At 42.6% G+C, this 13711-nt stretch overlaps 1 protein-coding gene across 4 annotated transcripts; it reads right to left on the bottom strand.

Annotated features, from left to right (window-relative positions):
- Positions 1-1178: 1178 nt before the first annotated feature.
- LOC126594433 (uncharacterized) lies at positions 1179-3739 on the bottom strand. 4 transcript variants are annotated; one of them, XM_050260737.1, is made up of 3 exons: positions 2996-3739; positions 2129-2172; positions 1179-1405 (listed from the first exon to the last, which is right to left on the bottom strand). In XM_050260737.1, the coding sequence occupies exons 1-2, from the start codon at positions 3339-3341 to the stop codon at positions 2138-2140; spliced, it is 381 nt and encodes a 126-aa protein (XP_050116694.1). In that variant the 5' UTR covers positions 3342-3739; the 3' UTR covers positions 1179-1405; positions 2129-2137. The 4 variants fall into 4 exon arrangements, with proteins under 4 accessions (XP_050116694.1, XP_050116696.1, XP_050116697.1 ...); XM_050260739.1 differs by having other exon boundaries at positions 1179-1399; XM_050260740.1 differs by lacking the exon at positions 1179-1405 and adding an exon at positions 1954-2010.
- Between the last annotated feature and the right edge of the window lie 9972 nt (positions 3740-13711).

Genomic DNA, 13711 nt, shown 5'->3' with positions numbered 1-13711 from the left:
TACAACAGGATCTTGTTCCACATCTTTGGGCCAAAAATAGCATGAAGTAGACGTTTAAGTTTTATGTTGTTAAATGTTTTTAAAAATGTTGTTTAAGTTTCATATTGTTAAATGTTTTTTTTTATGTTGTTTAATGTTATTTAACGTTGTTTAATATTGTTTCATGTTACTTAATGTTATGTAATGTTTAATGGTTTAGGAAGGTATAGGAAAAAAAAAAGAGTTTTTAAAATGTTTTAAACAAATTTTGTAAAAAATAAAATAAATATAAAAATTCAAAAATAACGGCTAGCTAACCGTTGCATTTGAATTCCAGCTCGACTTGGGACCGGCTGACTGGCTCATTTGGGTCGGCCAGTTGGCCCTTTGGCCCTTTTTTGTCCAGTGGATCCCACAAGCCCTTTGGCTTGGCCTCAGTTAGAAACGATTTTAAAACTATTTTCGATCTTCTAGACCCTTCGGTTGGAGATGACCTTAGTCTCTTTGGGTGTTGGCCCGTCCCTCTGCTCGAGGGTGAATCTCCTAGTAACTGGCACTAGAGGGGGAACCACGAGATTTGGCCCATCCTTGTGCGTGGTCCAGACTCCATCCCCGTGGTTGTCTTCCTTTTCCTTTGTCATCATCTGCCAAATGCAGAAAATAAAGTTTTGGGCTACTTTTGCAGATTCTGTGAAATGGTAATGGGTGGGGACAAAATCGGATTTTGGATTTTGATCACATTTCATCTCCGTTCAAGTCTCCAAGATATTGTTGAATGCAAACCTTTTCACCTGAATTGAGATCTGCTCCCGATCTCTATGTCTGAACCGACGGACCAAGAAATCCTAACTACTCAATTTAAATCTTGCGGACTCCATTAGCCTATCACACTGACCTGCTTCACAAACCTAAAAAAGGAAAAACAGTATAAAACTTTTTTCTCTTTTTCTACTGTTTAGCGCTTACATGTAAATGTTATCAACCACCGGGTTCCTTGCGACGTAAGTTATTGATGTTGAGATGGGAGTGCAAGTATACCCCTGTTTGAAAGTTTCACAAAAGTAATCACTTTCAAACTAAAATGTACTAATTTCTTTATTCGGGTTTATAAACATAAAATTTAAAATCCAATGTGAATAAAAAATCCATGCAATCTGGATGTCATGAATCCTGAATTTTAAGCTTCATAGTGTCTAAAAATCCTAAGACAATTGGAGGCTTAGAGAAAAAAATCACAACAATATACATTCTCACAACTACCCTCACCACCTTGCCACGGTCACCAATTGATGCTGGCCAACAAAAGCAATTGGTATCGTTCATCCATCATAACCAACCCCAGAAAACACAACTTAATCCTGCTCTCTTGAGCTTAAGGACTGAAAATCTAGTGATGCATCAAACAAATTGTATCCGTAAGCTGCTCCTGCCAGAGACACACGCAAAGATTATAGGAATCAAGTTTCTTTATGGTGAGCCTTTGTCGAAGCAAATTTCCGATTCTGTCCATTAACAAGGAGATGGGTAGGAGTAGGCTACGTCCAGAGTTTCGAACCCTGATAGTGCCCAAAATTCAGGGCTCGTTTGGTGCCTAGGATTGAACTAGATAACTCACTATATTGAAGTTGAAGGAAGAAATAATGAAATTTTGTCCAACTTTGAAGGAAGAAAACGTATTAGTCCCGAAGGGAAATTATCCCTTCTAATCTAATCCCCTCAAAAAGAAAAATCATCTACGTCCACCTTCATATATACATTTAATCATAATGATTTATCCAAAACGAATCCAATCTTAGACACCAAACGAGGCATTAGTTAACTGTGTATCTATTTTGATGATGTTCAACATAAAATGCATGATCTATAAGATAATTAAGAAGCAAAAGCAGAGATTATACTGGTTTCCTTTCCAGACAATTATCTACAACAAATTGGCAGCTGCTAGCCTAATTTGTATGTAAAAACATCTAGGTATTCTGAAAAGATTATAGCAAAATAATGCATGAACTTGTAAAACATCTGGCTCAACACCTCATCGTTACACCGGAAAAAAAAAAAAAAAAAAAGAGATTCTCAAAACAGAATACAAGAATTCCACTCAGATGACCAAAGTCCAGTGAAAACGGAATAAAGGTAGAAAAGGGCACACCGTAGATGCTCAACAGCATGACCGCAATATCTCATCCAAGACGCCTGTAAATGAGGCACCCCCGGACTCAGTCATTGGGTTGACAAAGTTTTAAACTTTACATTCTACAATCTACACAATAACAGAAAGAGAAAAAAAAAGTACTATATAAAAACACAATGTATGAACGAAAAACTACAAATTCAAAGAATTCAACCTCTTCCACTACTACAGTTGATCAAAATAAACTCCTCGTCTTTCAAATGTACACCCCATTTCTTCAGGAAGCAATGCAAGACGAATGCGGTTTCCCATATGTACTATAGGCTTAGATTTGTAATCACACGACAAAAAGACAAGAATATGTTCTTGAAATCAAATCAAAGCTTGGTTTCTCCATCTGCTGCATAGAAGCTGTCCTAAAAGCATATATTCTTAAAACCAATGTGCACCATCAAAACCGCCAAAAAGCACGGAAACTATCATGACACCGAGATCAAAAGGCTTTTAATTTAAAAAAAAATTCAAACACCCTTGCCATCGGTATCAAAATTCGGAATCCTCCCCAGTTCAGTTCGAGAAAATTCTTAATGATCATCACTTCCACACAGCAAAAACACCAAAAAAGTGCAAAAATTGATAATAATATCCTTCAAATTCAATCCATTTTATATGAGGAAACATCAATATCTAAGTGGGGATTGCAATCTTTGGAATAAAATCCATTGCTCTCAACAAAAGCTCTCAACATCCCAAAAGTAAAATTTGGGTGCTCAGGGTCACTGGTCTGAGACCCCCTTGGGGAATCCAGAGTTGGGGATTGCGTGAAACAAAAGTAACAACCTTTATTACCACCACCATCACCGCCACCTCCTCCAAACCTCTTACCTGAAGAAAAAGCACAAGACGGCGCAAAATAGGAAGATCCAGAAGCAGAACCAGAAGCGGAAGCCCTTGGCTTGGCTTTTCTGGGAAGCTGCTTTTTGGATCTTCCAAACGGATGCAGGACCACCTGCTTCGCCTTTCGGAAATTTCTTGACAACCCACCACCACTAAACCCTCTCTGCTTCTTTGCCTTCTCCTCACTGCATCTGCATCTTCCGTGCGACCCACCACTACCACTACCACTGCCGCCGCATTCCTCGTCATCGTCGTCGCCATCATCGCCCACCACACAGCCACCACCACCACTGCAGCCAACAACGCTTGATATCTCCTTTTCAACCAAAGACATCAAATTTATGTATCAATTTCGATGCTTTTCACCAAAAACAAACTCCAAAAAGACCAATAATTTCATCAAAGCTTTGAAATCGATCAAAAGGGTTGAACCAAAAGAGGAAATGGCGACGACAGATGAGAATTCGAATTGAATTTCCAGATCTTCTTGAAGAACGGACAGAAACTAGAGATTTCTCCGCCAATGTTCCAGGAAAAATCCAAACTTCGTGTTGGGTTATAAATTTTCGGTTCTCAAGTCCCCAGTCCCAACCCACAAGAACTGTAAAAAGCGGGAAGAGGACGCGTGGTGGTTTTCTGGTGGGTTTAATGGCATTTGGTGGCGTTACGTGCTCGTACGACTTTGATTAGTTTAGTTTTTAAGCCCAAAAGCCCTTATCCTTCTTAAGTCTTCTCTAAATGCTTCTTTCAAATTCACTTTGGACCTATTTTTATATTCCTTAATACTCTTTTTCTATTTTCCTTTCAAATGTTTACTTCACGGAATACGTACTAAGGTTGAGTACCGTGTTCATTTCGAATATGTCTTACATTTATTAGTATGTAAGAAATTAAAAAAATGGGTGGATTCATAAAAATAAAGTATCTGATCAACCAAGTATTGTTTTTTTAAGAGAGGTTTCTCAATGTGTTTGGAATGCAAGATGAAACATGTGGATGCAAATTTCTCCTTCCTTGATCTTTGACAATTTTGCACCTACGAAACAATTAACACCATAGGTTAAGGCTAAGAGCCTCACGCGCCCACGATGAATGGGAGGGGCTTTGGCCGAAGAACCTCCGATGCCAAAGTTAGAATTTAGAGAGAAATAGTGTTTAGAGAATTTTGGGATTTTTGCCCTAGTGTTGGAATTTTTCTCCTCTTTTTGATGAGAATGGGAGTATATTTATAGGGATATGAGGTGGCTAGGGTTTTTTTGGGTTTAATTAGGAGTTACAAAATAATTAGCCAATAACTCCCTAATTAACTTGGCTAATTATTTGTCATATAAAGGAAAAAAGGTAGAAGGATGAAAGGTGGCCGGCCTTTTTGTGGGAGTTAGGGTAAAGTGAATGGTCTAAATGCTAATTAAGGGAATAATTAGCTAATTATCATTATTTTAGAAGGAATGTTTTAGGAATTATGGAATAGGTATAATATTTAGCTTATTGATTAGCTAAATAATGAAATAGGAAATATATGAATAAATTAGGTTTTAAGTTGATACCTATTTTGGGCACTTTTGACTTGGTTGAGGGATAATTGCCTGCTGTTTGCACGTGGGAATCCCGGTATGCCCCAAGGGTAGTTTTGTCTTCTTTTGTCAAAAATCCACGTGTCGCCTTGTGAATATTTTTGGCTCCACAAATGCCCTCACACCTGTTAGGCTGCTCGCAGAAAAAGGCAGCAGGTGTAGAAATCTTCTTGCTTTAGGAAACTTAGGACTGCTTCCTATTTTGATGTAGATTCTCTCTTTAATATGAAATTAGATCCTTCTAGGAAAGGGAAATAAATTTCTCTCAAAGCCTATTTAAGTCCACCTTAAGTAGTTATTAAATCAACTTTGGAGAGCGATTTATTCTACCCTACAAGAGAGAGATAGCTTAGAGGATATTTGTTCCCCCTCCTCTAGCAATCTTCTACATCTTGCCCGTGCAAAGGACCGTCTTTCGTTGCTTTCTTCGTCTTCTTCGTGCCGCACTGATGTAAGAAAAAATTAATTTTCCTTGTCTTCTTCTTGAATGGTGCTACCGTGGGGCAGCCGTCGGAGTGGTGCGGCACGTTGGCTGGCATAGGCCGATGAGGTATTGTGGCAGGGACTACTGTTTTAAGCTGCTTGACTTGGCTAGAACCAAGGGCAGCTTGTGTGGCTGGGGCCGCAGATTGTGGTGCTAGGGCGCAGTACTAGGTGAGTCACATGGTTCATGTCCTTTTAGGCTTTTGGACACGATGCGAGCTAGGCGGGTGATTGAGAGAAATGAAGAGGTTGCGGGCCTCATGAGCTGCTGGAATGTTGGGTTGAACTCCCTTGCTAGGTACCACGAATGGCGTTGGTTACTTTAACTCTATTCATCAGGAAAAACGTGGGCTGCTCCCAAAAGAGGAGGTGAATAGGATCAAGGTGGATGCATTGGCTCGTCTAATCACTGTTGTGGATTCTGCTGCAAGTGAAAGTGGGAAAATGGATATTCCCTGCCTGCTCAAGAGATGCCGGCTGAGAAAAAACCAAAGATTTCTTTCGCTCGCGCGGGTTCGTTGACTGCCTCCAGGCTTGTGATTGACTTGACTTTTTCCAAGGTGACAAAAAATGAGGCTACTAGATCTGAGCATGTGGCGCCTGCCATGTCAAGAATGGCTAGTACGATTGCTGATAGGATTGTTCGGCATAAAGGTCCTGTCATGTCCCTAGTGCCGAATTTTGCACAAAGACGTCTATTGGGAGCTAAGTCCGGTTCACCTTTGGAGAGGCTTGCTATTATGAAGAGCGATAAGGTGGACTCTGCTGTTAAAGTGGCACCAAGGCCCATTCCTTATGCTGTTGAGACTGATTCGCCTGCTGGGAATGAGGAAACTGCTCGCGTAGGCAGCTGTGAGAAATTTACTGAGCCTGCTTCTGGGGAGGCTGTTGAGATCTATGTGCTTTTGAAACCAGATCTCTTGAAAACATGGACGCTTGTGCCACGTTTGTTAATGGCGTCAAAAAGGTGTTTACCCAAGCTCGTTTGTGAAGCATACGACCCAATATAGAAGGACTGCTCTGCTTGCTATGATGCAGATATAGCAAGGCTGCTAAGGAGATGACAAATACTATGGCAGATTCTGAGCTCGTTGCTTTGAAAGGGTCTAATATTTCTGCCCTCACTTCTCTACAGCTTGAGACCGCTCGCCACGAGATCGTTGACTTGAAGACTAGGCTTGATGCGATCCAAGTTAAGTATGAAAATACAAAGAAGGAGATTGAATGTTACAATACCTCAGATTCAAGATTTTGAGTTTGCAATTTCTAAGCTTCATTTCGCTGCTTATGCAAATGATGAAAAGTTACTTGCTGTTTATGCTAAGAAGGGAGTGGATGAGCTGTAACGCGTCCGTGTTAGTCTGCTTAAGAAAAATGAGCAGCTGAAGAGTAAGAAGGATGGGCTTGAGGTTTCAAGACCTTCTCTATTTCTCTGGAAAACTTGCTTGCTTTTATTTTTTAGGCTTCCATTGGTGAAGTAGTTCGAGAAGTTAATGCCCAGGCTGGGGTAGCTTGGGGTGAATCGCAGGATGATGCCGCTGCTAAGAGCGTTACGGCTGCTGAAGGTGTGGCGACCGAGTAGTCGTGGGATGTCCAAGCTACTGTAGTGTAGTATTCTAGGTAGCCTTTTGTTTTTCCTTGTAGCTCTTGTTTTGCTTGAACTCATTCGGCCTTTGCTAGTTGTTTATAAACATGTTTTCCTTCGTTTTTCTTCATCTTCTCTTCTTTTGTTCATGCCCTAACCTTTAGACTTGATAGACCAGTGGCAGACATGTTACTTTTTTATAAGCAGACAAGCTTGCGTAGCCTATGCAGCCGTAGGTGTTGGTGTAGAACTTTGCAAAGTTGTTAGCCATAGGGTTGTCAGCCGGATGCCTTACTTATAGAAGCAGACAAGTCCGCGTAACCACTAGGCTGTTAACCTTGACTTTCTTCAATTCCGTAGGTTGCGTAGCAAGTATCACAACACTTTAGGACTTGGTGTAGGTTGTTCCGCGCTTGGCAGAGGTGAAGCTTATCGACTACGTAGCATGTCGGCAGTGGATAAAACTTCGTATATGCGCGCTAGCTTGTTTAACCTTTCACAAGAATGTGCGGTTGTATAAGTCTAGCACGGCTTTACTGCTCGAAGGGCAAGCTGTAGGCAGTCTTCCAGAATCTGTAGGCTACCTTAGTGCACTCGGTAGCAGCTTTAGGGTTCCAGGGCAGCCGTCTATAGGGTGTACTGCGTAATGTGCCCCCTCTGTCTTTAGGGCCCGATTCTCTGCGGATTAGGCCAAGAGACCCAAAATCCTTCAGTTAGCTAAGCCTTGAAAAAGACCATTATGGCTAATTCTGGGAATCCCGGCGTAAGCCATCATGCATCTAGTTATACTAGGGCAGCCAGACTCATCCACGTCTGGATATTCGGAGTGTAAAGTTTATCCTCTCGTCTTGGAGAGCTGACCTATATGGGTGTCGGGGAATTGGTTTACCCTCTCCCACTGAAGAGCAATTAGTTTACCCTCTCACACTGGAGAGCATGGTTGGTCCCTCGGGGGGCGTAATTCTTGCGATGGGTCCCTAAGAAGGGCGCAGTCTTCTTTTGAAGTGCCAGAGTGATCAGTTGTTGTAAGCATGCAACCGAGCCAAGTTGTGATTACTTCTGAATTCCTCATTGAAAAATGAGTGAAACGAACGAGAACTTAGCTGTAAGGTAAGAACTGCATAACAATTGGATAGTCCTCGACTTGTGAGGGGTTGCCCGCCGAGCTTCTTGAGTCTTCGGGCTTTGATGTAGTGGGAGGTCACACATGGTACTTCTTCAGATTGTAGGAGCTCCACTACTTTTTGATCTTTTTATCGTTTCATGGTGGCGAGGGTGTAATTACTCTTGCCGCTTATTCTGCTGATCTTGTACGGACCTTCCCAGATGAGATCCATCTTTTTGGAGCCTTCTTTGTGGGCAATGATGAAGGCTTTTCTTAAGACTAGATCTTTAGGCTGGAACTGCCAGATCTTGGCCCTTTTGTTGTAGCTGGAAAGGAATTACTACTGGTAAGTTGCGATGAGGGTGATAGTCTGCTCGCACTTCTCCTCTGCCAGATTTAAGCTTGTGGCCATCTCTTTTTGGTTGCTCGTCTTTTGGTGGTGCGATATGCCCATAGACATCCAGGGAGTTCGTCCGGCCATTTTCTTTTCTTACTGGTGGGGGATTTCTTGTGGCAGTCGAGGATCATCTTGGTGGATACTTTGGCCTGCTTATTGCCTTGAGAATATCTTGGTGTAGACATGTGCTGCTTGATGCCATATTTTTTGAAGAACTTCGCCAAATCTTTGCCCACGAATTGCGGGCCGTTGTTGGTGACGATGGATTAAGGGATGCCAAATCGGTAAATGATGTTCCTCCATATGAAGCGCTCTATGTCCGTCTGAATCATGGTCGTCATGGGCTCTGCTTCTACCTATTTGGTGAAGTAGTCGGCTGCCACGATCATCATGCATTTGCCCCTAGTAGTCTGGCTGGTGATTAGCTGGGAATCGAAATGAATTGAAAGTTTTTCACCACCAAGTCTTTTGTCATTCAAATGCCTGCTAGTGGGGCTTCGTACTCTGCTTCGTTGTTAGATGCTTTGAAACCTAGAATGATCGCCTGCTCGGGCATCAAACTGCCTGGGGTGACAAAGACCACGTCTGCTCTGAACCTTTGTAGTTGGATGCACTGTTGACATGCAAATGCCAGAAGTCTTAATCGGGTGGAGCAAGCACAGCTGAAGTGTGCTCAGCTACCTTCGGGGCGTCATTGGGCCGTTCTGTTATGTTGTCAAGGCTAGGCGTGAATGCGCGGTAGGGAGCCATGGAACTAGAGCCATGTTACATGTGGCAGTAGATGCTCAATTGCCGGTATTGGGCCATTCTAGAGCTGAATAATTGAGCAAGGGTCGGCTAAGGCCGTGTGACACGCAGCAGGAGGTAGTGTTCAATTGCCGGTACATGTTGCTCTTATGTTGAATTTTCTGGGGCGACAATGATAAAACTTGCTTATGAGTGTTCCTTCTAGTGTTCGTCTGCCCTTGGCGTGTCTTTTGGGTCGAGTTGTTGTGTTCGTCAGAAAACTTTGCATCCGCCAAGGTCTACGCCTTTATTGTCGTGTGTCTGGATTCGGCGGAATAGTGCGTCATGATGATGACTGTGTGTGTTTGAAGGTAAAACTTGAGCTTTCAGGTTACAACAAATATTGCCAAAGTTAACTTTTGAATTTCTAATAGCATGAAAGAAAGCTTTTAAACTGTAGAATACAGGTAGTTGGGCCCCCAGCTATTCTCGCATGATGATAGAGCTTATTGCTGGTCTAGATACCATCAAACACGTGAATAAATCCTCCGCTACTTCCGATTTAGATAGTAGGGATGTGACATCGGGTACTTCTTCAAGTCTTTGAATGTGCATTGGCGAGCCTCGTCCCAAAGTGCATGTTTCTCTGCCAGAGCGAAAAAGTCTGCCAGAGTTAGATCTTCTTTCATGTTCAATTTTCCGAATAGCCGGTGGTCTGCTAGAAGTCATTTTTAGAAGGCTGCTCTAGCTATCGAGTCGTTGCATCCGACTATCCTTGCCATCTCTACTTTGAACCTCATCACATAGTCGCGAAGCGACTCTTTTGGGTTCTTCTTGACGTCGAACAAATGGTCAGACTTTTTTTTTTTGATCTAGTGATAGGATGAATATTCTTTGGTGAAAACCAAAGAAAGTTTGTAGAAATTCCGGATGGATTCCAGATCGATCTCATCCGTGAAGGGTGACCTGCTTATGTTGGTCATGTTCCGTCATAGTGCCTCGTCGGTGACCTCATTGCATTGGAAATCGTGCAATCGCTTGGTCAAGAGTCTCTCTACTTCTTCCTGAATTTACCTTTGTTGGGGTAGCGGAGCTCTCGGCTGCCCCCAGCCATGACTTGCTGGTCTAGGCTGCTCTTCCATGTGTTTGGCTTATTTATACCGTAGATGCAGTGCATGTGGTGCGTTCTTAGCAGGCAAGCGAGTTTTTCGCAGGCTGCTGGTTGAACATGAGCTGGATTGAGTGACTGTTTCTCTCCGTCCGTCGTGCTGCCTACTCTGATGTGAGGTGGAGGATGCTCCTTACGGGCTTAGCCACGAATGAACACTTTGCCCAGAAGGTTGCTCATGTTGACTATCGGAGTGTAACCCCAACCGTGAATGTATGCTCATCCATGGACCTAGTCGAGAGTGCACGCTCATCCGCGCGCTAAGACGGGAGTATACGTTATCTCAAGGGCCCAATCAGGAATGTACACTGCCCGAACGCTCGGCTCGTGGCTGGTCGGGATGCTGCTGGAAAGGTTCGTCTGCCATTGTCCTACTTCGGGATACCTCGTCCGGGGCACGTTGGATCCCGATGCGTTGCAAAAGTTGATTCACCAAGGTTGTCTGTTGTGCAAGGGCGCTCGTCAACTCTATGACTTGTTGAGACAGTGTTGTTCGCCATTTGGATTGGAAGAGCTTGGAATGAATGCGCCTCCTTGGGCAGTGGAAGGGTGGTAGACTCCGGGCGAGAGATTTGAGTTGGGAAATGTCAAATCCGTGAAAAAATGTGGTAAGAATACCCCCGGCTCAATGGTAGGTCCGGATAGTTGAGATAGTCTTGGGCCAACTTGGGCTGCTTGGAAATCCACAGGAGCAGACTGGGCCGCGGAAGCAGGCTGGGCCATGAGAGCAGGCTAGGCTACGAGAATGGGCTGCTCGGTGAGAGCAGACTGGACCACGGGAGTGGGCTGCCTGTCGAAAACAGGCTGGGCCACGAGAGCAGGTTGGGCTATGAGAGCAGGCTGGGCTGCGAGAGTGGGTTGTTCGTCGGGAGCAGGCTGGACCACCGAAGTGGGCTGCTCGTCGGGAACAGGCTGGGTCATGAGAGTAGGCTGCTTGGCGGGAGCAGGTTGGGCCATGAGAGCAGGCTGCTCAGCGCGTGATGCATGCAAATGCGAGGCTTGGGCTTAGACACGTGCAAGCTTGGATGGCACGGCTTGGGCTCGGACACGTGCAAGCTTGGATGGCATGGCTTAGGCCGTGGCCTTGGTGCCGTGAGCCTTGGATGACACGGCTTGGGCCGTGGTGAAGGCACCATGGACCTCGCCACGGGTGGCTACCGACGTAGCCACCGTGGTGGTTCCCATGATGGAAACTCGTGGTAGTGGTGCTGCTCCACTTATTGTGGCATTTAGCCTCACGGATCTCCGCAATCCCATTTCTTGAACATTAGAATTTTCACTTGTGGAATTTTCTAAATTTCTAGCCATTATATTTTGCTTATACGCTTTATCAAAGAACCTTTGCAAGTAAAAAATTCTAATAATAAGAACGTATGAAAAATATTCAAATGGACTAGAAAATAAAGAAAAAACTTTTTTGTGCGAGAGTCTTTTACGAGTATGGATTTCAACTCTCAATGAAAGCACCAATTTGTGGATGCAAATTTCTTCCTCCTTGATCTTGGACAATTTTGCACCTACAAAACAATTAACACCATAGGTTAAGGCCAAGAGCCTTATGCGCTCACGATGAATGGGGAGGCTTTGGCCAAAGAACCTCCGATGCCAAAGTTAGAATTTAGAGAGAAAGAGTGTTTAGAGAATTTTGGGATTTTTGCCCAAGTGTTGGAATTTTTCTCCTCTTTTTGGTGAGAATGAGAGTATATTTATAGGGATAGGAGGTGGCTAGGGTTTTTTGGGTTTAATTAGGAGTTACAAAATAATTAGCCAATAACTCCCTAATTAACTTGGCTAATTATTTGTCATATAAAGGAAAAAAGGTAGAAGGATGAAAGGTGGCCGGCCTTTTTGTGGGAGTTAGGGTAAAGTGAATGGTCTAAATGCTAATTAAGGGAATAATTAGCTAATTATCATTATTTTAGAAGGAATGTTTTAGGAATTATGGAATAGGTATAATATTTAGCTAATTGATTAGCTAAATAATGAAATAGGAAATATATGAATAAATTAGGTTTTAAGTTGATACATATTTTGGGCACTTTTGACTTGGTTGCGGGATAATTGCATGCTGCTTGCGCGTGAGAATCCCCGTATGCCTCAAGGGTAGTTTTGTCTTCTTTTGTCAAAAATTCACGTGTCGCCTTGTGAATATTTTTGGCTCCACAAAGCACAACATGTCATTAAACAATTAGATGAAAGTTTTTTTTTTCAAGTACACCTCTAATTGTCTAATAACATATAGTATTTTGCCTCGTGTTTCGAGCACACTGAAAATTTTCTTCTTTTTTCACGATTTGCCTCATTTTAATATAAATAAGAATGTCATAAAAGTTATGTGAACAACGAATTTATATCTTAAGATAAAATACTAATATAAAATTGGATAATGCTTGCATTCTCCTTTTGGGAGATAAACTCATTCATCTATTTGCAAATAACGTATCTTCATTGTAAACGTTTCATAATTAGAACCATTCAAAAAAATAATTTGAATCGGGTTCGTTTAGTCATCCAAGTTTTTCAAATAAATCAACGGTGTAGGCACTATGGGATTGTGATTTTTTTTTTTTGTTCCAAAAGGCACCAAGTATCATATTCATGATGAAGTATCTATTTATTTGATACATTTAGATGACCAAATGAACTCCGAGTCGAATGATTTTTTTGGGAATGAACTTCAAATGAAGACTAAGATATTGAACAATTTTGATTATAATATTTTTTGGGGTGTGCTACCCACACACCCTTTTTTACTTCTCACACACCCCTTGTTAATTTCTGTCCGTTGATCTTCTTCAATTCATCTGATCCGACGGCCGAAAACCAAAAATGTGTGGGAGAAGTAAAATGGGATGTGTGGATATCACACCCCTATTTTTTACGATGAAGATACCTCATGAGCAACTGAAAAACACAAGTAATATCCTTTAAAATTCATGTGTTATAACATAGGTAAATCTTATCGTCCTAATCTGTTACAACCACCCCCCAATTATTCATATTATATGTGGTTTTACCCCAAACTACCACGTGGCAACATCCTAACTCACCTCCCTTTTCTCTCTTTCGGTTCCCCCACCCCATGACCCCTCTTTCCTTCTCTATCTCTCCCTCTCCTTCTTCCCTATCCTGTATATCTCTCTTTCTTCGAAACTATCTGCAACTCTCTCCTATTTTCCCTTAGAAACAAACACACACACACACCCAACTGCGTGCCTGCACAAGGAAATCAACCATCATCATCATCAAACCTCATTCTTGTCTCTCTCTCCCATCGTAACGAGATCTGCAAACCCAGGAAAAAGGACCTCTGACGAGTTTTTCCTAAATTTTCTGGTTGGGTAAGTTTTAGATCTCATTTTAATCGTTGTTGACGATGCATGCATGTAGTTTGATGGGTTTCATCTTCTTTTTAACAAGGTTTTGGAACGAAATCAATTTGGGTGTGATAAACCTATCTTTCCGGCGAACTCGTGAGTGTCAGAGGATTTTTCGGTCACCTTCGACTGTTCTACGGCGAACCAAGGGTACTAACCTTTTTCTCTCTCTCTGTACTTCATTTTGGTGTGTAGATTAGAGCTTTGGACCTTTGGTTGCAGTCGTCCGGAGCTGGGAAAGCTTCGGTGTGTATCTCCGTCGAACCCAGGCCTTTCAGGCCGATCTAAA

This window comes from Malus sylvestris, chromosome 12, assembly GCF_916048215.2.
Source record: "Malus sylvestris chromosome 12, drMalSylv7.2, whole genome shotgun sequence".
Lineage (NCBI taxonomy): Eukaryota > Viridiplantae > Streptophyta > Magnoliopsida > Rosales > Rosaceae > Malus > Malus sylvestris.
This window is presented reverse-complemented; position numbering and strand designations above follow the sequence as displayed.